A 26,233-nucleotide genomic window follows, 5' to 3' on the forward strand; every position below is an offset into this window, starting at 1 on the left:
CCGCCCCGCCCCGCCGAGGGCCGAGCCATTCCGGGAAGGCGCCGGCTCCGCTCCGCGCGCCGCTCCTCGCAGCGCCGCACGCCGCGGGCGCGGACAGCAGCCGCCGCCGCAGCGCGCTGGGCCCCGCGTCGCTCTGGTGCCGGGCCGCGCCGTGCCGTGCCGCGGGGCGCCGAGCGGCGGAGCGGGCTGCGCCGGCGGGGCTGGTGGTGCCGGGCTGCTGCGCGCATTTCGCGGGGAGCGGCGGGCCGGGGGGGCGGTGGCAGGACAAGTGGCCGGAGCGAGCCGGAGGAGGGGGCCGGCCGCCGCGTAGTTGCTCTGCCCGGGGTAAGTTGGGCGATCCCCCTTAGAGGCTTCACCCCGGGGGCTGCGGCGCTTCCTCCCCGTTCCCTGCCAGCCCGAGCCCCGTGGGGGGAGGTGTCCTTTTTTTTTTTTAAAAAAAGAATTTTCCCTGGGTTGCTTTTTTATTATGGGGTCTGGGGGGGAGCAGATCTTGCAGGCTGGCGTTGCTGTCCTTTCTTGTCCAGCGATCTGCGGAGGACTATAATATTTCTTCCCCAAGATGCTGCAGTAAATTTTAGTCCCAGGAAATCAGGTGAACAAAATAACCCGAATAAGCCAAACCATTTGTTACTGTTTAAGAACAGACGCTGTCTAGGCACAGATGATGGCAAAAAATTCCCTGGAAGGGTCTAAAGAAGACCTGAGCAAAATTTCAGAAGAGGAGATGCTGAGGTGGAGCAAGGAAGAGCTAGTGAAAAGACTGAGGAAAGTGGAGAATGAAAAGATGAACTTAATGGTGGAACACGGCAACTTAATGAAGGATGTGAACCGACGGCTGCAGCTCCACCTGCATGAGATCCGCGGGCTGAAGGAGGTGAACCAGAAGTTGCAGGACGATAACCAGGAGCTGCGGGAGCTCTGCTGCTTCCTGGACGACGACAGGCAGAAAGGCAAGAAGCTGTCGAGGGAATGGCAGCGGTTCGGGAGGCACACGGCCAGCGTGATGTGGAAGGAGGTGGGCATGTACCAGCAGAAGCTGAAGGACCTGGAGGCGAGGCAGGAGACCCTGCTCAGGGAGAACGTGGAGCTGAAGGAGATGGTGCTCATGCTGGATGAGGAGCGGAGCGGGGCTGGCTCGCGGAGCTCCATCGACAGCCAGGCCAGCCTCACCAACCTCAACGGTGGGTCGGGCACCAGGGACGTGGGGGACGGGAGCAGCACCTCCAGCACGGGCAGTGCGGGAAGCCCCGACCACCATCACCACCACCTCCACCACCACAAGCCTGGTGACAGCAAGGCCGGGGCCATGCGGAGGTCTATGGATGACCTGTCTGCGCCCCTTCACCACCGGAGCATCCCCAACGGTCTCAATGGTGAGCCTTTCCCCAACCTCCCTCCTCCTCACCCCGCTCACAGCAGGTGCCACCAGCTTTGCCCTGCACCCCTCTGCCCTTGGATGGTCTCTCCATCCCCCCTTGTCAGTGGGATGAGGGATGCCTGGGGGGTTGTGTCCAAGCCATTCCCGCCCCCTGCGGCTCCTTGGTGACCCCAAGGGCTTTGGAAGAGCAGTCAGGTGGTCTGGGGGGCTGGGTAGGTGCAGCCACATGGTGGTGCTCACCTGGCACAGGGGCAAGCAGCTCCGTGGTGCTTGCACCAAGTGCGGTGCTCCTTGGCTGCATTACTGATGCCTGGGGTTGAGGGATGGAGGCTTTTTTATCTGAAGGATTTCTGTTTTGTTTTGTCTTTTTTTTTAATCATGGACTGACTGAGACTGTATTTTCAGAGTTAAATAGACATTTATTTCTTCCTTTCTTCCTCCTCTCTCCTTCAATAAATTTTGTTTTATCCTTGGCTTGTTTGCATGTTAGTTTGATGAGATTGATAAAAGCCTGGATGAAATTTTGGAAGCAGTTGATTAAAGCCCGGGTCTGCCCCATAAAGCATCACCTGTTAGCTCCCTGGGCTCTCAGGCAGGCTGGCTGTTGCATGCTGAACAGTTTTGGCTAGGTGAAACTTGGCTTCCCCCCACTCCCTGTCAGAAACAGGAGCTTTGTTCGTAGCAAGGAGATTGCTTTTGAAGGGACACTGTATTCATAATTTTGTTCAGCCTAGTCATTAAAGTTAGAAACAAGCTCCGCTGTGAAATCATGCCAAACCTTCTCTGGCAGTCTGTAGTTGAGCAAAGTTTCCCCTGTTGTCTAATAGTGATCAGGCATTAAAATAATAATATTGGATTATCCTGGAATGTCTTTAAAATGGAGATTTTTTTCTTTTGAAAGGGTGAGGAGGGGAAATCTGGAAACCAACAAGATTTCAAATTTGACATCTAAAAGGAGTAGTTTGTCTGAGGGGGTTAGGAGGAATCAAACCAGGTACCAGTCTAAATCCTTAGATATGACTCCTGGAGTTTTAGCCTTCTTAAGCCCTTTTTCCAACCACAGAGGAGAGTACTCTTTAGTTAGGGGTACGCATTCCCCTCTCCAAGCGCAGAAGCTGCCTCCTCAGGGATGGAGAGCCTGGGAGATTGACTCCCACTGATTTTTGTCTCTGGCTTGTGCTGCCGGAGAGACCATGAATGTCCAAAGGGAGAGAAGGTGAGAGGGCAGGCAAGGCGCTAGGGAGGAGGGCAGCTGAATGTATCGGCCAAGTAATGGTTTCTTCCGTTCCCAGAGCTTCAGGCGGTCCTGGTGGGACCAGGGAGTGCTGGTCCTTGTCTTGGTGATTTATGGCAAGTCGTCAGTGCCCCAGGAGATCTGAGGCTATGCAGCACTGATCAGCCCAGTGGTGTGTTCATGGATGAATTTGCCATGCTTGGTTCAGTTGCTGCAGCTGTGTTTCCCCGCTTGTGGCTGGAGATGTTACAGCCACCTAACCCAGTAGACAGGCATTGCTGGTTTAAACAGTGATCCGGTCATCAGATGTTGTAGGATACAGCAGGCATCTTTAAAAATGTGTTTCCTTCTCTCCTTCTTCTAGTGTTGTATTAATTAGAAATATCTTGTTTGCTAATTTGCAGATAGCTTCTGCTCCTGATGTGACTTTATTTTTGTAAAGCATTGCTGTTCACAGAGGACCACAGTGCACGCGGTAGATACTGAATGTGCCATTACTGTTTTGGGACAGAAGGGCCTTGCAGCTCTCTTCTATGAACTTTAGACCAAATCCCTTTCTGTTATTGCACTGCTATCTTGGGCAAAGTGAGTTGAATTTGTTCCTGTTAATCAAGGGCTCCTGTGAATCTGAGATACTGCCTAAGGCCTCAGAGCTCTTCCTTAAACCCAGTGGTGAGGCACCATGGGAAGCTTTGCTTGGAATTCAGTTATTTTGGTGTGGATGAAGAGAAAAGTCTCTGCTTGCAGAGCTTGGTCCCTGTTTCCATGCTCAAATGCTGTGTGTGGGACCTCGCCCAGCTGCATCATCTGGAGATGACTGAGAGCTGAGTCTAGTGTCCTACCCTATAGAGGGAAACTGCAGGGAGCTGTGGTAAAGCACATGCTTATGTTTCCATGCATGTTTCTGCAACCTTCCTCATGCTTCTGCCTATTAAGGAGCAGTATGGACTAACAAAAACACTTCAGAAATGACCATAAGCTTTAGTGACTTCTCTTTAAGGGGTGCCTGACCTGAACTGTGGAAGATGGTCTCTATAGGAAGTACTGAAGCTAACTCTACAGCCAACCTGCATGGCTTCCTTTTTGAGGATGGGGTAGATGTGATCAACACTCTTTAAGCTAATAATCCCTGTAAAGATGCAAACAAGCCCGATCTCTCCACTTAGGTAGTGAAGCTGTAAAATGATTTAAATAGTTGTCATTCTCAGATAGCATCAGTATTCAGCGAGGCCATTTCCCAGAATGTGCCTTTGGAAAAGCCTGCGAATACATATGCAAATGCAAAGCTTATCTGGCCACTTTTGACTGACAGCAAGAAGTCTGGCAGGGAAGCTTGCTTGGGACTGCGAGGTGCTGCCATTAAGCTGGGACACGATGTGGAAGAGCAGGACAGGTGAACACAAAGAATCCAGTAAGTCAGGTTGGTGGAGGAGCTGCCCCTGAGCAGCCTCTGCAGTGTGGGATTCTCTCCATTTCTCCTAGCACCTTCTCTGCTTTCAGTGCATGAAGGTGTGGTTTAGGTTTTAGCCTTTTTATACGCTTTTGCTGCTGATTTTTTTTTTCCCTGTGGGTAAGAGTGGAAGGGAGGAAGAGGAGAAAGACTGGCCTTGCATTTATAGGTTACAAAATTCTTTTTGCCCTGCTCCTGTCTCATTTGTGTAAAACACTGTCTGTGGATAAAGGAAAAACTGCCTGGCCAGCACAACTAATACAGTAATGAACAGCCTTCACATGCTTTGTTTTGGAGGGTGGAGGCAGATCCAGGGCAGAATTTAGCATCTGTACTAAAAGAGCACAGCAGAAGCCTTGGACAGCTGATAAGAGCAAGATATGGTGACCTGTTTGCTAGATGAATTTACACACTATGGGGAACTAGAAAATCATAAAATGTGCTTCCTCTGGTAGTGGTATGCTTCTGCTCAGGCTTCATGCGGTGCTCTGCTTTTCTACGTATTAAGCAGGATGGTTGCACCTGATTAATGCTTTTCTGAAGGAGTCAAGAGCATGGTAGCTGTTAAATGCTCCTAGGAACGTAGCTTATTAATGAAATCTTGGCAAGCAAAGGTAGATTAAATATTCCTTCCTTTCCCTTGAACAGTCCTTTTGAAGTGAGTTGGTAAACCAGGGCTTGATTTATTGGCCCCAGTGGGGGCCTCACCTGGCCCAAGATGAGGATATGGACTTGAAACTCTAGATTTGTAAGGTGTATTCAGTATAAATGGTACCAGTCAGGGTGTTGTTTTTTTTTTTTAAAGAATCTGTTATCCATCTTCCTTTCACTTTTCCAAAGTCTGTTTATTCTTATAGCTGGCTTTTGGGGAGCCGGTACCTGGAACCTGATGACCAAGTAACTGCTCATGGAAGATAAGGGAACTGATACTGTGAAATCGGCTAATCTTGGATGACACATACAGTCCTACGCAGCTCTGCATAGTCTGCTGGGATCGAAGGGGAAGTCTGTTAGGCTTGCAAGTAAACGGTGTTTCCGTTTTCTGCTTACTCGCACATAAGCAGGGAACCTTGACTGCAGAGATAGAGACACCTCCAAGCTACATGATGGGAACTGGGCTCAACCCACAGATCCAGGACAGAAATCTAGGCACAGCTGCTGTGCTCTGCTTGCCCGAGTGCTTTGGGCTTACTTTGCATGCACAGCAGAGGTCTATGTGTATGGGCATAGTCTTTCCAAACTCCTGGATTTAGGCAGCCCAGTTGGAGCTATTGCCTTTGCTACTGCTTGTTTTCTGCCAGAATAAAGTTTCCAAAAAAAAGAAGAGCTGCACTGGGTCACATTAATGCAGCCTGGGGGAAGTAAAAAGCCTTCAGGTACCTTAGTATATGTTCCTGAACTGTAAGGTATGTGGGACAACTGGGAGGAGTGATTCAAAAGATCCCTGAAGCCAGAGAAAATGCTTCTACTAATTTTAGGTGTCTCAAGATCTGACTCAAATGACTGTTTTTCCAATAACAGTCTAAAGGAGGACAATTGGCTTCAGTAGGATTTATGTGCACATCTGGGACACTGGAGAGCTGATAATAAGGAGCGAATGTGCCCTTGGTGCCAGTGCAGAACAAATCAGCCTTGTCTGCAGGGGTTGTGCCCGTGCCAGTCACGGTGGGCTGTTGCCAGTGCTGTTACAATACTGCAGGCAGGCAAGGTGTGATTTTTACCAGTCCAGCTTAACGCCGCCTTGAGACAAGGGTAAGTGCACGTTGTGGCTTTCCTCGCCTATGCTGCAAGCCTGGAGTGATGCAAACACGCTAGCTGCTGATGTGAAAGTGGGACAAAATCCAGTGCACGCAAGGCTTTCAGGCTTTAATTTTTCCTCCCATCAACTACATTTTGTCTTTAGAACTTTTCATTCACCTTCCACTAGTGCTGTTTGTTCTGGATTCCCCAAATTAGTGATGCTTTTTCCAGCATTGCCTTGACTTCCAGTTGGGTAAAATGTTAATGTTTCTAAATTTAGGTTTCTAAAAAACATTCTCAAAAACATCATCAGTTGAAACCAGCAGTGGTCAGAAAGGTCTGTAGGAAAGCCATGGCCACAGTGGATAGCCAGCTGTGGCGGAGGCATTAATCAATAGCCTATCACTGCTATCTGCTCCAGTGGAAGAAGAATGGTCTCTCTGGGTGAGGGGGTGGGAAGATCTCTAGTTCTATTGATTCCCACTTGTAAATGTCCACATATTTACCTAGCGGGTACAATATATTACATTTTAAATGGTGGCAAAGAGAAATAGCTGTTCCCTGTGGGTTGATATTGATCTAGCTTAGCCACTCTGTGCTTATTTCTCCTCTTCTTCTCACACCCTTTAGGCCAAAGACCTTTTTTTCTTTTTTTTTTTTTTAATTAGAGTATTTATAGTCAATATACATAATACTTACTAGGGCACATTAGTGAGGCCTCTGAAAAGAGAAGATGCAAGGGCAAAAATAAAGGGTGAGGTTCAACTCATTTAACTTGAGGTATTTACAATACAGACTTCAACACCTTGGGCTCCTTGGGCTCCCTTTATAGGCAGTGGAGAGAAAGGGACCCTTCCATGTCATGATTCACACAACCTACATCTTCCTTAGGAGGAGAAGAGTTGCACACTGAACATGCCCTTTCTCCCCACTGATGGAAGGCAGCATAGGCAATCATCTAAAGTCAGGCGAGACGAATCCTAGTCAAGGTGTCATAGTGACTGTTGTTCACTCTTGCAATGCAACTGTGCTAGCCCTGGTGAAAGGCAGGAATTCACTTCTCTCCCTCAAGTCATATGTCAACCCTTGCAGTCCTCATGCCGAGTCAGCACAGCAGCTTGGCCCTCATGTCAGAGAAAGCCCCCTTCTCTATAAGGGAGGTGCATCAAAGCTAAATGACCCTGTGAATGTTAAGGTGTGGAGTAGGGGTTTGGCTACTTGACAAATTACTATCTTTCTTATATCGATAGCACTTTTCATCCTCTGCATATTGCATTAACTTTTTTTTTTTTGATAATGCTATATTTAACATGACAGTATTTCTGGTATTGTAGGCAGCGACATGGAAATTACGTGTAATTAAACAAGGAAACTTGCCCTGGGTTGATATATTAAATGTAACATCTCTGTAGAAATACCTGTCTCCATCTTTTCTGTAAGTTTATTGAGCTCTGCTAATAGGTTTGAAAATGCTGAGATTTCAGACACTAAGACTACAGCTTGAGTTTCTTACAGCCAGCAGTTGTCCACTCATCTAAGGGGCTTCAGTGTTGGAGTGCTCAGCTTGAGGTATCTTTGTCATTGTCATTTCTCAATCTCCCTCCTTGCTGGGGTATTGAATGTGTGTCAGCCCTTTAGACTCTGCAGCTCGAGGGTAGCTGGTGTCTCTGAAAAGAAGGCTTGCGACATTTTAACTGGGTACTAAAATTGGACCTTATCTGGAAATATATGCTCTATAGTATTGCATTCTTCTTTTGTTTTAGTCTTTCAATTTTCTAAAGAGATCTTTTGTTCTCAGCTGTCCCATTGAAGGAAAAAACTGGTATTGATTAAAAGGCAATTTTCAATGGGCCTTTGATGGAATTATCCATTTATTTTGATTGCGTTTGACAAATGTAAGAGGAATAAGCTGTGTTGGTTAAATGTAAATGATTTGGCCCTCTGGAGGCATTTCATCAAATAAAGCTGAGGATTGAATTAAATGGCGATCTAATTAAGTGGCAGGCACGGGAACCCAAAATGCAGCCCTGGCATGTGTTGTATTTGGTGTGTGTGAGGAGAAGAGGGGCACGAACACTACTGCTGAGCGAGGCTTAGAAGTGTTGCCTCTGAAAGCTTGAGTGTTAAGGCTTTGGTGGAGCTGTGGGGCCGTGAAGGAGAAGGGCAGGAGGGCCCAGGTCATTTTCTCCTGGGGAAGGAGCAGGGCAGTGGCCTTGCTCCGGTCTCGCACAGACACAGCCACGCCAGTGCCTGCTGGTGTTGTCCCCCCGGCTGTTCCTGCGGCATCCTCCTGTGTTCGGGCTGCCTTTGAGAGATGCTCTGGGAGCAGAACAAAGATAGAAAATGGCTGATCTCATTGATGGGCAAGATGTAGGTGAGAGGCTTAAATGGGCAAAAATGTTTGGTGTACATCCTGAGGGGTGGTGTAAGGCACATGAAAAGATTTACCAACCTGTTTAAAATAGACTGAAAACACTTGACCCCCGGAAGGCTGGTTAATGCTGAAGTTCTTCCCATGCTCGCAATGGAGCTGTAATGCATCCCGTTGCAAAGCACATGGCGGCGGCCTCGTGCAGCAGGGGAGTTTTGGGGCTGGGTGTCCGGCTTTCCCGAGGATTTGCAGCGATTGGCTAGGTTCGCATCTGCATTCTGTATTTTTAACCTGATTTTTTTGTCTGCGAGCCAGAATTCATCCTGCCCTGTCTCCAAATGTCATCATCCCCTTGTGGTAAACTTGCTGCAATTCATGAAACACTTGGCTGCCAGAAATAGTTATGTGCAGAGGTTCCCCCGCATGCGGAGCGGGCAGAAATTTGCAGGCAGTGCTCCTAGGCGCTCGCACACTAACATGTCCACCAAGAGGAAGTTGACCCACTTCTGCAAATAGATAACTCCTGGCAGAAAAAGTAACACTGTCTCAGAGAATCTGTCTTTCTGTTGCCTACTGAATTGTGAAGCAAAAAGCAGGCTAGCTCCATCTTCTGAATTAGCAGTTGTGCGAGCACAGTGCTCCCCATTGAAACGGGAGTGTGTAAAGCAGCCCTTGAGCTGAGGAAGGCTTAAAATGGCCACAATTCATTTGTATTTGTTTTTCTTTTGATAATGAGCGCTTTTATTGGTGAATGAGGTGTGTGGAGTTCAGGACTCAGCTCTTCTTAGGCATTAGGAAACATTTATCACCATGGCAATTGAGGGCTGCTGTACAGGTTATTTTGAATACTTTTATAGCTGCTCACGTCTGGGCTGAGACCATTTATGCCAGGTTACCTCTGTCCCCACGCATAGAGGCAAATGTACAGACTTCCCTCCCTTAAATTGCTTCTTGCCTTGGTGTTTGCCCCTGTCAGAAGGCTGGTTGCTTGTAGTGGCTTCTCCTTATGTCTCCGAGCAGTGACCTGCTCTAGCGAAAGAGCGCAGTGTCCGTGCCTGCTAAAAGGCAGCTCTGCTGAGACTTCACCTCGCTGCCTCCCGCCGAGGCGACGTGCAGTCCAGCCACGTGCGAGATGGGGTTGGAGAAAGGGCGTTAACACCAACACAGTCTAACTCACCTTAAATGCTCTTCGGGCAACTCGCGCTTCAGGTAATCGAGGTCTGCACTTGATACGGCAGGTCCGTATTCAGGAGCGGCATGTCCTCTGCGGCACGGCGGGCAGGGGCAGGTCACCGTGAGCGAGAGCGGCGGGTCGTTCCCCGTCCACCCTCTCTCAGGTTTTCTGTTATGCAGAGGCAGCCTGGTGCCCGAAGAAGGCTGCACCACTGGGAGCTGCTGGTCTGTCTCCCTCGTCGCCCTGGTCGTGCCTCTCTCCTCCTCCCGGCCAGTGAGGCCACGTGGTCAGCTTCCATGTGGGTCCTCCTGCAGACGGGCTTTCTGAAAGAGTGTCCGTGATGCAGCAGATTCTAATTTACGGACAGGTTAATTTATCAGTTGGGTTTGAGACTGGGGCACTCTACAGCACTGAGTGCTGACAGTATTGACATAGTGTCACTTGACTTAACGGGTGACTACAGACTCTCCACTTCCAGAGAGCTTACAGTGTGGCTGAAGCAGCCCTAAATCTGATGGGCCACAGGCCACTGTGCTCAGTGAGGTTCTCCTATAGGTTTGTAGGACTGGATGCCTCAGCTTTGGAGCTATTTGTGTAGTCTCGATGTGGTGGGAGATCTCTCCGTTGTCTCTAATGGAGGGAGCAGTAGGGAGGAGTGATGGGCTTATGGTCAGAGGGCAACTGGCCAGGGCATGGGCCATCCGTAAGCTGCAAATGAAAGAGTGACATGTTAGCTGCCCTAAGTGGTTGTATCAACCCAGGCTTGCTGGCAGAATTAGTTCAGTCAAATCTGGAACGCTCTGAATTCAGTTGTTGCTCTGTCCCCCAGCTCCAGGAAATGAAACTCAAGACTGCATGTTGCTTCCTTTTCCCCCCATTTCATCCCCAAACTTCCCTGTCTGCTGGGGATTCATTCTCATGCAGAGAAGTCAGTGGCATCTGAATGTTTGTGGGAGAAAGTGGAAAGAGTTTGTGGACCAAGTAGATGGAGCAGGGCTGAGGAAGGGACAGGAGAGTAGATACTTCACTGCTGTTTCAAATTGTCTCTGGAGCAATAGGATGCTCCAGGTCTACCTATGCCTGTGGATTCAGCAGCATTGTCTGACATGCCTAAACTTTCCTGGAATAACGAAATGGAGCTGTTTGGTGCCGGGAGCCCTGCTTCAGCACAACAGGGAGAGCTGCAGGGCGGACGCTGCTCTGTCCTGTCCCGACGGAGGATGCCACAGAAAGGAAGGGAGCAGATAAAAGAATCGCTCTAAGATGATCAATAAAAACAAACCATTATTCAAAAAAAAAGAAAAAGAAAAAGAAAAAGTAAGCCTTACAGCATTTCCAGTCCCCAAAGCTTAATATTTCTATGGAAACCATTTCAAGCAAGAGGCTTGCTGTCAGTATCCTTGACTGATCTATTGGGGCTGACTAGATTTAAAAACTGTCCTCACCCGCATCTTCTGCCCTGGATCATCTGCAGACAGGTTGCTGCGTATCACAAATGCAAGGTTAAATCCTGCATGCCTAGTTTCTGACTCTCCATTAAGTGCTAAACATTCTCTGGAGGGCTTGCATCCATCTTTCATGTGCAGTTTTTTACTTGCTAAGGTACATTTCATTCACTCTGTGACACTTATTGATAATGCCTTGTCCTATAAATGCCACTTCTGTCACTCTGTGCTCCTTGAAGGATGACTGTGACTTTGTATCTGGCTGTAGACCATTTAGTAATATGGTATCTCTCCGTGCCCAGTGAAGTTACTGCAGAGACACTGTATGACTTGAACAGAGTTCACACCTAGACTCTTCACACTTGTTTTAGTCTTTTATGCAAAAGAAGTTCATAATATCTTTAATTTCCACAAATGGACATAATCTGTCCTGTTGAGGTAATGGTCTATTTGATTTTTGTCTAGCCAGAGGACTACCCGTTGTCTCGTATATGCAGCTATTCACTGGTTTCCTCCCATTTTTGTTTTTAGCATGATATACTAGAAGTGGCTTCAGGAAAACCTGCATACCACAGTCCACAATTTTATGCTGAAATAGTATGGTCAGATGCTGACAGAGTACTGGTAATAAAAATTACTTATTTTGATTGATGCTAAATCTTTTTCAGCTCCTAGCAAAGGTATTAAGAAAAAACGTATTTTTATGTACAATCTTAAGGCACTTTTGTGATGCACAGTATTCTTTTGTCTTCCTGATTTCTCTTTCTTATCTCCCTTACTGGGGCTTGCCATCTCATATTTGTGTGTTTCCCAGCAGCTGAATATAACTTTGATCTATGCTTTGGATCTATGGAGCTTTTAATCCCTTTCCACTGAGTTAAAGGCTTGTTTGCTGTTGAATGTGATACGTCGTTTTAGGTTATATGATCTTCACTAGTGGCCCATGCATCACACAAAGATGGCATATTGTGAAAAACTCTGACAGTGCCCCCTTGTTCGTTATCCTGATTGCAACTTGAACCCGGCACTGGGGTGAGGCAGTTGTCTGCTGCTTTGCAGAGTGCTGGTACCCCTGTCCTTTGCTGTTACATACATGTTATGCACTCGCCTTCTTTATTTCAGTTGCTCAGTCTTTTAGTTGTGATGTTTATTTTTGAGGCTGCAAACCAGTTGGGTATTTCAGCCAGTACAGCAGGCTTTCTATCTTCCAATTCTGATAATGTTTGCAGTGTAATTTCCTCCTGGAGTTTTCCCTTTTCATCCTCTTAACCGCTTGTTACACCTCTTAAAACATGGGGATCAGTTTTTAAAGCCTGCACGTTTATTCCTCTTTGATGTCCTGAAACACAATAATGTACCGCTTGTTTGTGGAGATGGCTCTTTTGGAGTGGCTGAAGGTTCCAGTTTTGCAATATAATTATTTCTGCAGTTTTCAGTCCTCCAGGCCATGTTGATATAGCTGCATGTGAGTGAATGATACCCAGCTCAATGTATTTAACCATCTTCTGAAAATCGTTCTATTTTAGTATAGCTATTTGCTTTCTGGATGCTGAAAGGTTTATTTGGAAGTGTTCTCTCCCATGCTTGTCTCCTGGCCTCTTGTAACTAAATACAGTCCTCTGTTTATATGAGGTCAGTTAAAACTATATCATTTTAGATTTAAGATTTAAAATAACAGAAGAAGGATGGATGGTTTTGCAACTACAGTACTGGATTGGGACTCAGATTTGGCACGCTTCTCGTTCTACCATGACTTTCTGGTGCAGTGTTAGGCAAATTATGCTATCTGTGGCTCTCCTTTTATAGAACCAGGATAATATATTTCCTTTGTCTTCTCCCAGTTATTTGTAGTTCTTTGTGTTGTTTATAATATGTTTGTACAGTGCTCAGCAGGACTGGACCCTTACCTCAGTTGGGGCCTCTAACCATTGCTATGATACCAGTGATAACAAACAACACAGGTTTTGAATTATATGGAGCCATCAAGGAAAGAGCAGCCCTAGAGCTTTACAGTAACTAAAACTCCAGACATTTCTAATTCCCAGTTTTGGAGTTGCTTGAAATCCTGTTTCAACTTTACTGGGGTTAAAGGGCTTTAAACGTTGGGGTGCTTCTTTTTGTATTGTATTTACCTTTTGGGACAGCAGGGTATAGATCTATGAACAGACAGCTATTAAAAATAGAAGCATGTCAAATAACAGAATTGCCTCCAAGATGAGAAAACAAAGAGCAAGAAAGAGAAAGAGCAGTGTTTGCCTCTGCGCAGCTAGGCCGAGGCAAGACAAGCGCAGAAAGATGATACTGCTGTCTTGGCATTACCAGGGCAACAAGTTACCTCCGTATCTTTCAGAGACTGGGGACAGAATTTGTTGTCTTTCAACTCATCTCATCTGAGTTACGTAGTTGAGTATCATACTGTGTGTATACACACACATATATATACACATATATATATGCATGGGTTCACAACTGTGAAGTCATTGAGTCCTGGTTGTCATCTTACTCTCTGTTTCAATGCAAAGCAGCAATGTCTTTGCTGTAATTGCCAAAGACACCTTTCCTCTTTCCATTAAATTCTTACCTGATCCCTTGATTGCTCTGACTCCACTAATTTGGTAGCTCCTAATAAGCCCTGACTGAAAAGTCATCAAAGTCGCTCTTGTGTGTGAACCCAATGTTTCTTAGCCACCTTTGGCTTTTAGTCTCATTTGCATAGCGGAATTCATAGGGAGGGTCTATTTGTCAGTATATCAGCAAATCATTAGAAGGGTGACAAGACTGCAGTAACTCTTCCTAGGCAATTATGTATGAAAGGTTGTCAGTATGAGTAGTATGGGAAGTTAAAAGCCTTAATTTTCATTTGGAATTGAAACCCTAATGACTTTCCACTCCCACAGATCATAAAGACCTTGTTTCAGCTTCAAGTTGACCAAAAAAGAGGGGGAGCTCTTTTATTACAGACTGTTTTGTAGAGGATTTTTATGAAAAAGCAGATTTATGAGTCACCATTCTATGTATAAAAGATAATTACTGGAGTATGAACTTCAGAAAAGTGACATTTTATGACTTCGCCGCTAGCCATGCAATGCAAGCTTTTGCTTTCTCTCTCTTCAATTAGTTAAGTTAAACAACATCTTGGTTCGAAAGGACTAATTATATTCCTGTTTGTTGTTTGCCTTGTACACTAAATGTTTTCTATATGTAAAGCTAAGCAGCAGGGGGGAAGAAAGGATCACCCCAAATGAATGCTACTTAATTATTTAAAATCACAGATGTAGATCCTGTGGGTTTAAGTGCATTGTTGTATTCAGTCACATCCATCACTTGCTTGCACAGTAGTAAGGAGGAGAAACTGGACCACGCAAATCCTTTCATTAACCCTAGGACGCATAATTACATTCCTCTGGAAGTTCATTCCTTAAGAGAACATTCTTCTAAACAGCCATGTTGTTTAATTCGTGCTTAATGTTAAAGCTATATGTTTATCCACTTTTGTGTTTTTTATTTTTTTCTCTATGTAAGTGGAGCCTTTTGTAACAAAATGTCATGCATCGCCTAATGCAAGGAAGAGTTAAGGGAGGGTGTATACATATGCGTGGAGCGCACACAAGTCGTATTCCTGCATTGGCTCTGTAGGTAGGCCAAGAGTTTGCACAATGACAAGTGATCCTGAGCACCTCAGCTTTTGGGGATGTACCTGAAGTACTGAAGGACCTCTCCTGTTCAAAGGGCAGGTGTTCTGCATTTTTAGAATATTAAATGCTGTGAAAGTAATTCAGACTTTGCTCTTGGCAGTATCTAAGGTGACTGGCTAATTTTCCAAACTCTTGGATAGGTAGTTGTGTACCTGAGAAAGTGTTGCTACACAGCTGTAAATGCCCTCCATCAGTGATGGCCTAGGTCTAAAGAGCTTTCTGATCCCATAGTCATAGAGACAAGTCTGTTCTGAGTCCTGCAGGATGAGGAATAGATCACGTAAACAGCAGCTGATTCAGTTGTTCCCTGCGTGGAAAGGTTTCTATTTTTCCTTTCAATTCCTGAACTCTGGCCCATTATAGCATCTTGGCCAGGTTGGATAAGGAAGGTTTCAGATGGAAAATCTGCTGTTGTGTCCTTTCATTTTGCCTTATTTGGAGAAAATTAGAGGGCTGTTCTTTTTTTTTTGGCAGTCTAAAGTGAGGAAAGTGCAATAGTTTTGGGAAAGGCTTGGAGCTGGCCCTGTAAATGGTATGTTCCCTAAAGGGTAAAACTCCCTGAACATGCTACGTTTAAGGATGGCAATACTTGAATTTGACCTTTTATTTTTCAGCCAGAGATTTCATATTTAGATTTAAAACAAAACCATATCAAAGGCAAGGGACAAGGTTGTTCTGTCAAAAACATCATCTGCAGAGCTCGAGAGTAGGGCTGGGCAGCACAGAGCGTGTGGCCTGCCATGGGGGGCTGTGGGGATGCCGAGCTCTGGGACCTGCTGTGAGAGAGTAGAGAGCAAGAGGGTAGTTGGGGGGAGAACCTTGGTTGAGCTCGAGGGACTGCTCTTCCCTCCGCTGCCTTGCTGCCCCAGTGCTGAGCTGGGGGTGAGGGACTGGGGAGCAGGAAATAGGAACTGCCTGCCCAGCTAAAGATGAGACTGGAGGCCAAAGGAAAGGGATGCAGCAGCAGCCTGAAGGAAGAGATGGAGTAAATGAGTCCAAAGATGCGGTTTGGGAATGAGCTGTTATTTTTAACAGCCGATTTCATTGAACTAGATTGAACTCCCTCCAGCGCAGCATTGATGGTGATGCCTTGAGATATAAAGACTGTATTTTGATCAGCAAGTCAAAAGCAAGTCTACCAGTAGTTAGGAATACATTTTCAGAATTGCAAGCGAAGGAGATCCCATAAAAATAACGGGCAGAGAAACATGCCTGAAGGAACCATTTTCCTCTGTAACGGTTGGAGAATGTGTAGACCTGAACCTTGCTCTTCTTCCCATCTCTGCTTTTCAAACCTATGCAAACACATTTAGTACCTGAGTTTTGAACCTGTTGAAGTCGTGAGTGGACATAATGCAAGATGACAGGAAAACCAATAATGATGGAGTTTTGAAGATACAAATGGTTCAGTTGAAGATGTGCGATATAAATGAGAAAAAATGTGTATGTATGTCCTGTGCTGTATATAGTTGACCCAGTTGGTTATTCAATGATGAAGTCTGATCTGTATGTTTCGAATGACAGATCTGGGTTCTGAAGTGCTTATGATTAGATTAAGGCTGTGTAGTAAACCTTAATGGTGCATGAAAAGCTACTGCTGGATTTGCAGTAATATGTACTTTTCTGCCTTAGAACAGCATGGATAATACTTTATGGTTGTATAACTCCTTCCAGACAAGGAGTCTAGAAGTGCTTTGTAAACGTTAATGAGTTTGGCCTCATCGCATATATATGAGCCTGGGAAGTAGCATTGTTCCCCTTTTGTATGGTTTGGATGTTGACTAGCCAGAGTGTGCAAAGAGCAGGCAGCAGAGCTTTCATCTTCCGACCCTCAGTCCTGGGCCTTATCTGCAGGACTCTGTAGGCTTTCTAAGTGGATCTGGGCTATGCACTGTAATTTACTGCAGATTCAATCTAGCAAAAAGGTTGGTTGTGCAAACCTCCGGGTATCCATTGTAAAGCAAAAAGCATTATAATTATTTGACGGTAATTTCTTGCTTGCCTCCTAGTTCTACAGCAACAGAGATTGCAGCTAATCCTCTACTGAACTGAAATCAGTTGGGGCATTATGAATATCATTTCCTTGTCCAGAACAAAGAGGCTAAGCTAATGTGAGTGAAATCTCCTGTTCTCTTTACGTGGGAGTTTCAGGTGGGTAAGGAATGTGAGGTCAGCCTGGATTGGGAGCAGATAATTGCCTGTGTCAAAGGGCAGTGAGAGTGATGCCTGTGAAAAAAGCCCCTGCAAAGGAGGTGGGATCAAGCACCATGATGGGCATACGCAGGTTTTTCTCTAGCAGCTTCTTCAGATGTTCATCCCTGAATGCCTGCGATTTGTGCAGGTTTGTGTAGCGGGACTTTCTGCAACATGAGCTCCGAGTTGGGTGGGATCGTGACTGACAGTGGATGTTCTGCGATGAGGGTATTGGAAACAAGAGAACACGTCTGTATTTTCTTCAGTATTTTTATCTGAAAAGGATTGGGGAGTTTCCTGGGAAGGTTTACACGTGGTTGAATATTACTTGGCTGGCATGCTGGAAACTGCGATAATAAGCTAGTTGGCACTTGAAAAAAGGTACAGATTTTCATTCTTTTCAGAGGCAACTGCTTTGTTTACTGTCTGTCTCTCCACATGTAGATCAGACTCATCTCAGGTTTTGCGATCTTACTGCACCGAGGAAGGCCATGTTATGAGGCTTTATACATCCAACTAGTTGTGTTATGCCAAGGATGAATTTGGCTCATGGCCTTGTGCTGTTCAGGTTGCTATGACCGTGTGGGCATGGAGAGGGTAGTTTGATTTCTGTAGAACTGATACTAAGCATCTGAATGGCAGCTGAAGTCATAAGTGAAAGAAAGGAAAGATTTGAACTGTATGGTAATGTATAATACCCAAGTCATTTTTGAAAGACATTCTCTGGGATATCAGTATTCCTTTGTTATGAGACATTCATAGAGCCAGAAATAGGAGAATGTTATGTATTTTGGAGCTGAAATTGTGTTCCGTTTATTGCTACACTTAAGAAGTCTATCTTTCTGAATTAAATGGCATTAAAAGAGTTGGCTTGTTCCATATGAATGGCCCATGTTTTTGGTTTGATTCTGGTCTGTAAAATGCTGTGCTGGCATGGGATTGTTCCTTATGCAGCTCTTGTTTGAACACAACCTAGCCTTAGCTCATCAACCCAGAACAAAAGCTTTTCTGAAACACTGTTTGGTCAGGGCTACAAATAACAAACTTTAGGTGACAAGCAGGAGATTTTGGCACGGCAAAGCACAGTGATGCAGATGCAGAGGGTATTTCAGTGTGTGATGTGGCTTCCTTGCAGAGCTGGGAGCTGGAGCACCCTATAGAAAGGCTCTTAGTTGACTGTGCAGTGCTTAATCTTTCTAATACAGCCCATAATGTGTAGTGAAAGATCTAGATAATACAAGAAAACAGTTATTTATCCGGGATTAGCCTACATAAAACATTTACATTGAGCAGAAACTAGGCCAGAATAACATCCTTTTGTAAATGGTGGTGATGAATTACAACCTGATCCAAAGTCTGTTGAAGTCAAAAGAGCCTTTGTGGTTCTTCCACTGAACTTTGCACCCTGTTTTAGGTGTAATGCTAAAGCCTATGTCTGTCAACATTTTTGTGGCAAAGAGGGAAGTCTTATTAAGAAAAAAAAAAAAAAAAGGCAAAACCAAAAAACCGCCAAAACGCAAGCAAGCAAATTGGCAGAGGGCAATTAATATCATATTTGTAACAAACTCTCAGCGTGGCTGGTTAGCAGTAAGTCCCTGTGAAGAACAGCCTGCCGCCTTTCAGAATCCCTCTTCTGCTAGCAGTGATATAGTCCTGATGATTTATTACGGTAGGAGCTAGAGAGTAATCCTTGGTAAATAGATTTATACATGTGACACTAGTGAATGGGAGATTTATACTTGGCTATTCCATTGCTGCTTATTACCATATGATGTTTCACTGAATGCAATTATACGTCTGCCCCTACTCTTTAAAGGCTAGAAACGACTCGCAATATTACTATCCTCTTCTTCTCAGCAGAGTCTCACGAAGAAGGCACTTTCCAGTGTGACTGATGGGGTTTGCAGTTGGCTTTATCCCTAGAAGGCCTGGTTTCTGGATTTGGCTGCGGCTAGCTTGGCTATTAAAAAGACTCTCAGTACTATGACGGTGAAGGTGTTTTAGAAGTTGACCCTCATCAGCTTCCTGAGTGCTGATAGAGCTAGGTCAGTTCTGCAATGAAAAAAATCTAATAGGCTCTTAGAAATTGAAATGAAACCTCTGACTCCACATATAGGTCTTTCCTGCTGATGAACTTAGCTTGAAGTTTTCATTGCACCAGCTGAAGATCAGACTTTAACTGGAGTATTTTCTGTGACATTAGGGGAACTAATTTAATTTTTATTAGCTTGCATTTTTCCTCTAGTTTGTTTGGCCCAGATCCTACTATTTACTGTGGCTATCTACTACATTTTTAATCAGGAAACATTCTCGTTAAGCTAAAATTATTTCTTTTTCCCTTTGGAAATCAATATGATGTCAAATCTTTTCGGAACAGTGGTGTAAAGCTACAGGATCTGCTAGGTATTTTGCTTAGTATATGGATGTGGGGAGACTCTGGCTCCGTTGAGTCCTGACAAAACTTCCCTTGCATTTGGGAGGGCTAGGATTTCACCTTTTATTTTCAGTTCACCCGTAACTTTTCATTCCTGACTGGTGCATATTGCATCTTTAACACTTTAATCTCAAGGTGGCGTTTAGAAGCCATGACCCTTTTTGTCCACGGTCAAGCCCTGTGTTCCTGCACTGTGTGCTCTGAGACCTCATTCATAAACATCTCTCCAAACATTGCTCTTTATCCTGTGTCCGGGGATGCGAGAGAATCGCAAACAATAGCAATGCTGAAACAAAAGGAACCGTTGTGGAGGGGGTGCTGGGGCAGGAGCTCGCCTGGGCCTGTCAGCCTTGGCGGGCTGGGACCTATTGTCCCCGTAATTGGATTTCTGCTGACAGTGGCCAGCCGGTGGGAGCGGGAGCAGGACCTGGCAGGGGGAAGGCATACTGCTGCCCTAAAGCTAGCGGTGATTGGAGGAAACAAATGACCTTAGAGCCCGTGTTGTTGAGCAAGTCCTAATACCGTACAAATGCACCAGGTTGCAACTTTATTAGTGATTAGACGCAGAGATAAGCCTCAGCACATTGCCTAATCTGCAGACCCTAATTCCTGGCGTTGAAGCCAGGGTTGCTGATGCAAACCAAGTGCCCATTCTGTCTCTTAACTGAGCGAGCTGGAGTGACTACAGACAAAATATTGTACGACGTTTCAGGATAACCTGGGTCTAGGGCAGATTCTGATTAGCCTCTGCTATGGGAGTGCTGGGATGGGGAGGCAGGCGTTGAAAGCAGGGAGTATGGAAGAGAGAGGAGAGACTCACACAGCCAGCTGACTTCTTTGAACCATGCCTGACTTCTCTGATGGCTGATCAGAAGAGTATTTGCAGTGAGCAAGGACTGGTCTTTCCTGACAGAAATAAGATGGGGATACAGCCCAAACCAGTTTGTCAAGTGGAGCATTAGGGAGAAAGCAAACTCTTCCATATTTTCATTTTTCCATCTGAGGCTGTTCCTAGGTGCTCTGGAGCTATTCTGAGTTCTTCTCAACTTCTTTTGAATGGGATCCCTGTTTTATGGGCCAGGGTAAAGGCTTAGAAGAGCTTTGGGCCATGCCAGTTCGTCCACCTTGGGTATTTTATGCAGTGAATTAATTCTACTAATATGTCTGCAGGGATGGAAGTGGGAAATGTTAGAGGCTGCAAACAAAGGTGAATCATCATAGGCCAAAAGTTAAGACTCTTCTTGACAGCACAGCAAGTCTGATGCTGTGGTACATTCTGTAACTGAGTTTCCTCCAAGGATTGCTCTCTGAGTAGTTTCGATCTCATGGCATGCTGCAAAGACCTGCTGCTTGATGTCATCCTCCCAACAGAATATGGGAGCCTCTGATTGGATCATACACAGATCTTGGTTTGTGTTACAAATACGTGCAACAAAATGTTTGACAGGTTCACGCTGCAAATCCAGACAAGCCCATGCAACCCTACCTTTTAAATCCATGGCTTGGAAATTTGCCTCCAAAAGCCACTGCTAACTTCCTTATCCTAGACTCTCCTGAGTGGCATCTGCCTCATCTTCAGACCCACCTAGACAACCATGCAAATATCATCTAAGAAAACAGCTTGCTAATGGCCATACAATCCCTCTTAACTTTGTAGATCAGAGGAGCTTTCTCTGACCTTGACACACTGGTATTAAACTAATCCCACTCAATCTCTTTGGTGACAGGTTGACCTGTTTTTTGAATCTTGTAGAATAATGTTGATAAAGTTATCCCATAGCACTGCCTTTGCCCCTTGCCTCTAGGCAAAACCCATTTGGGATTCCTACTTCTCTAGCCTTTTCTTCTTAGCTCTTCTTAACTGTGTTGTGACTTGTATTTTGGAACACCTGGCTCTGTATTTGGGGGGTGAAAAGAGGTCAGAAGCCTCAGTTGCTATAAGAGAAGGAATAATACTGGGATAGCATTTTCCTCCATGAAGTGGCAAACATCAGAGTTTTCCTAGAAGAACCCAGGATCTTGTCCTTATGATGGTATATCAGATGTTAAATTCTCCAGTGGTCCATTCAGACCTGGGGAATGACCTGGCTGAGGCAGTGCTGTATGCAGGTGAGACCTCGGTAGGTCCCAGAGCAGGGCCCTGGTCCCTCGAAGAATACCTTCTTCGGCTGTGCCCCTGTACTAACTTTCCTACAGCTTGACATTGTTTTCCCTTTTATTATCCAGCCATGGCTTCTTGTCTGTCTATCTTTTGCCTCCAGAGTTTTGGAGAGAAGCCACTGACTTCTCTTTCTGTTCAAGGAGGCTACACAATTGCTAATCCCTTCCTCTGGCTATAAAGATGTGAATCTGAGGAAGAAGTTGCTGTTGATATGAGCAAATCTGGGACTGGACCTGAGTTTTGAGATCCAAATCTGTGGATAGCAAACAATGATGCAAACTGTATGTTTGGTACCAGTGGTAAAGGTGCATGTCCAGTGCCATCTGGACATCTTCCCTGCAGATATAAAATAATATTCCACCAACTTTCTGTTTCATGCATCACCTGCCCTCAGGGTTGGATTAAACATGGTGCTGTGAGTTCTTGGAGGAGGTGAAGCAGGAGCTGAAGTTGGGAGAGCTCGCTTTGCCCACACCTCCGTTGTTTGTCTACGATGGACAGCATGTGTGAGGGATTCCTGGACCGAAGCAAATTTTGGCCTTGCACATCTGCTAGTTTCGTTGTCTGCTTGCACCTGATGCAGCTGTAGCACACTGCTCTAGAGCTATGTTACTGCTGACGTAGACACCTCCTATTCCACACACTTTTGTTTGAGCTGATCGAAGCAGGATTGGACCCAAAGCCTTAAAAGGTTTGTAAGAGGAGAGGTGAACTCAGTTTGCTTCATTCTCTTCTGTCTTGGAAGGTGGTGGGGGCACTTCTACCCACCCGCTTCCACTTTTGCATGGGCAGCATGAGCAATGAATACATGAAATAACTTGTAAGAGGGCATACGTGTCTCAGGAAGAGACTAACTGAGCAGTGCGCTCTTCGCAGCCTGCTCGCTCCTCCTTTCTCCAGTCCACCAGCATAGCACTCCTCTCTGCGCAGCGAGGAGCTGCACAGCCCTCCTGCTGACGCGCAGGGCAGGCGTTCCTGCAACAAATTGTTGGATCTGGGGAATACTTTGTTCACAATTCTCTAGATACGTGGCCTTAGTTTAAATAAATCCATGCCTGTAGGCAGCTTTCCTTGTGCTCATTATAATACTAATACAGTTGAATTCCTAATTAGAGACCGGTGGTTTTGTGTAGGTATTGGAAGTCAATGAAACTTGCGTAGGGTGGAGAAATCAATCCACAGAAAGCTGACTTGGGGACAGAGGCTGAAATGAGATCAGAATCCAGAAAATATGTCTGTAAAATAAAACATCTATTTAAAATGTGCCTATAAAACTGACATGTTACTTCAGATCAGCCAGAGAATGGAATTATTCAGTTTTTTTGGTTGATGCTTTTGTGCAACATCAGCAAGAGAACTGTGAAATCAGCTGGGTAGACGCTACCATAGATGACAAGATGTCCGTACCTTGTAATACGGGGGGCAGGCAGCAATTTTTTAAACCAGGTCCAGTGTTATTTCTTTGGGTTAGATGAGAGGGCAGCTTCAGATAATCTGAATTAAGATTAAATAAAGACAGCTTTCAAAGAAACACCACAGAGAGAGAGAGAGAGAGAGAGAGAGAGAGCGAAACTAAAGCAAGCTGTGCCTGACCCCTTCATATCTGTAAAGAAATCACAGCAATATCTCCCTTTGCCCATTCAGGGTAGATGCGTTGAGAACAAGCAGAGCCGTGATTACAGTCTATGGAATATTTTAATTTTGCGAAGTGGAAGTAGTAGTCTATTCACCCATTGCACTGTGTCCTGCACTGGCTTAGGCTGATGATCTCTTCCATTTATATTGCCTCTTCTGTCTGAATGGGTTACACTGCAAGGGTTTAGCACAGGGAGTGTTGTGCATGTGTTTTTGTGTCACTGTTGCACTCTATCATTGCTCTAATGTATCTATGGAGGAATGTGATACAGTAGTTAATACCAGCTATGCTCTTAAATAACAGCTCCTTCAGGAAGGAAGGGAAGAATAATTTATGTATTGGAAAATAGAGCAGGTATACAGAGAACAGTATAAATAGATAAGCTGTGATTTCATTAGAACAGCTGAGCCAACTCCTAAAGCAAAAAGTTGCTTGGGCTGTGCAGTGCCTGCATGTGCCCTATTACATGCTGCATGAATTTATAGCCTGCGAATAAAAGAAAAGGGCTCGAAGCAGGTCAGGGTCCAGGTGTTGTTCAGCCAGCGCTGACCACTGCCAAATCCACCCTCTTCTGAATCTTGCAGTCCCAAGGCTTGTTTGGGTCTTCATGCCGCAGCCCAGACGAAATGTCCTTTCAGATACGCAGCAAAACTCATGTACTTGACAGGATTTCATGAAGAAGAGGATGTTACCAATTAAGTACAATCTTGGCACGAGTGGGCAGTGCTGGAGTTTGTTTATATGGGGAATGGACTATAAATGGTGACCTGTCTTTTGATTGCACCAATGTGCTAGTTCTTGTCCAAATATATTTGTGCATTGGTATACTTAATTATCAGCGGGGCCATCTCCACTTTTGTTTGGATAGCCCTCCTTTTTTATTTAAATCTAAATAAATACTGATTGAGTAGATCTGGCTCCATCTGGGCTATGGAATTTAACATGAGCCTGTGCCATGATCTTGCTCCTGTGAGCTCCTCAAATAAACAGAGACCTTCTAAAGGGCTACCGTGAAAACTCCTCCATCACTAATTTTCAAAGTAACCTATAAATCAAAGCGTATCTCTTGCTTTCCTCCCTTTATCATTCCACTTTTGACTGAGGTTTACTTTTGCAGAGCGCAGGTGAAATGTCAGTTTTCAATTACTTCTTGCCTTTAGTTGTGTAGAAGTATTATTTAAGTGTAAATACATTCACAGGAAAAGTGGCATCCTCTATGTAAACTGGTATGAAGTGATCACTGTTCATCCTGTCAAAGAAACATCTTCCTCCTTCGGTGGGCTTCACCTGAAGACCCTTCGGAGCCCCCCACACCCAGCCCCTCTCTTTGCGTTGCAGAGGCGTAAATCTGCACCCTCAGTGGCGAGTCTCCCAGAGAGCCTCTCGAGCAAGGAAAACATAAAAGCAAAGAAATACCAGCCACATTCTTGTAAAAAACCAGACCACCTACATGAGGGGGCACCTGAGCACTGAGGTCAGCAGTATATTTTGAGAAAGTGGATTACCTGTGACAGGGCTGCAGCCTGCGTTCCCATGCCAAGGGGGACGTGCCGGGCCGTCAGCCCTGCCGTAGCACGGGGTAATGTTATCTCGTACCTGCCACTGAGGCACCCACTATCACTTTTCTACTAAAATTTAGATTGTAATTTTAAACCATGGGAAAACATTTTTTTTTTCCCTTTGAAGAGCATTGTTATTCTTTTGGAGTTTTTTCTCCTCCGCTGCTCCTTTGCTGACTGCATAAACACTCGATCAAATTGCAGGGAGCCCGCGATTCCCCAGGTAGTGTGGGAAGATAGCTGGGAAGGGGTTTACGCGCTGTGTGGATGAATGCACTGGGCAGAGCAGGGTGGGATAATTTTCTTCTTGGCTTGGTTTGCTTTGTTCAGTGCCTGTGGGTGTGCCGGTACATGTTTGTGGGTGGGAGAAGGTGACAGACACATTTGAATTATTCTTGAATCAAATTAACCAGGATTTTAGATGATGATTTTTGCAAATTCCCAAATTACAGTTATGTCAAGAAAATACTAATTGCCTGCAATTTTGCCTTTACCCTCCTCACCTCCCAGCGCATCTAGGTTCCCTCGCTGAATAATATTCCACCTCTCTGGAAATGTAGTCAAGTGCCTACGTGTCTTTCAGTGGAAATGTCATTACAGTAAAGAAGTCTTAAGTATCTTATGTACTGCCAGGTGTTATTGGCACAGGGGGGAAATCTACACTTTAACAGATCTTTGGCTTAATAAAGAAGTGCAAATGATGCCTAGTATCTTAGGGGTGTGTGTGTGTGTGTGTGTGTGTGTGTTTTCTTTCTTTTCTTTTCTTTTTTTTTTTTTAAGCACTATTCCTGCTCTCCTAGGAACAATGCAAATTCACTTTAAAGTGCTTGCATTTGAATAGCACTGTCTTTTGCAAAATGCTGGGAGGAGGGAGATCTGATAATGCAGACCAAAGTGGGAAACCTTGATAACTTGAGCTGTTAATATAAAATGAAGAACAACACATACTGTGTTGCATTAAAAGATAAGGCTACAAAGGTGTGGTGCATTTTTTGTGTGTGTGTGTTGGGTGTTTTTTTTTTCCCTTAAGGCAAGAGCTATGTTTGGTCATGACAAAGCCAGGGGGGCCAAATTCATTGCTGGTGGAATTACACCCTTGATGAATGCATGCTACCTGGCTGCAAATCCTTTTATAGATGTTGTAAATATGAGTTCCTGGCTAGAAGATAGCTGTAATGATTGATGGTAGGAAGCAACTGTTGGGATTACTGGAATAACCATTTGATGCCTTCTGCATTTTCTATGAGGCCATGGGAGCTGTTTACCAGATACCCCTCCAGTCCCAGTCAGGCTGAGGAAACCCCCACTAGCAGCCTGGTGTGTGGCAGGCTTGCTGCTTGCAGTCACGTTAAAAACAGCAAACCGACAAAACTAGAGCTTGTGCCACTTAAAACAAAAGCCACCACTGCAGGGAAGAGCCTGGCAGGAACCTGACCCCTGGAGTCAAAAGCCAAAAGGGCAGCAGTGGTCCAGGGCTCCGCGGTCCCAAGCCGAGTGGGGTTGTGGCCACCCTGTTGCAACAACTTCTGAGTTGTTTATTCAGTTGCTGTTTAATTAAAAGCTATGGTGGTTGCAGACGCATCGTTATTTATTTATTTGTGCTGGCAGAAGCTCTTTTCTTTAGGAAACTTTATGTTTCTGAAAGGGTTGTGGTCTGGGTATTGGAGAAGTGTGGTTGCATTTCTAACTAATAACTTGTGGCATTACTGGCTCTCTGTGGGCCTCATTCCCATCTTCTTTCTCAGGCTCGCCCCAGTAATAAC

General features: G+C 45.2%; 1 protein-coding gene across 1 annotated transcript in view; it reads left to right on the plus strand.

The window, feature by feature from the left end:
* The window catches only part of CCDC85C (coiled-coil domain containing 85C), a 117,081-nt gene continuing 90,848 nt past the window's right edge, over positions 1–26,233 (plus strand). Inside the window, exon 1 of the mRNA XM_064512095.1 lies at positions 1–1,373. Within this exon, the coding sequence (XP_064368165.1) occupies positions 662–1,373 (712 nt within the window). The 5' untranslated portion in view covers positions 1–661. The remainder of the gene's footprint in view (positions 1,374–26,233) is intronic.

Source organism: Dromaius novaehollandiae, chromosome 5 (assembly GCF_036370855.1).
Source record: "Dromaius novaehollandiae isolate bDroNov1 chromosome 5, bDroNov1.hap1, whole genome shotgun sequence".
Lineage (NCBI taxonomy): Eukaryota > Metazoa > Chordata > Aves > Casuariiformes > Dromaiidae > Dromaius > Dromaius novaehollandiae.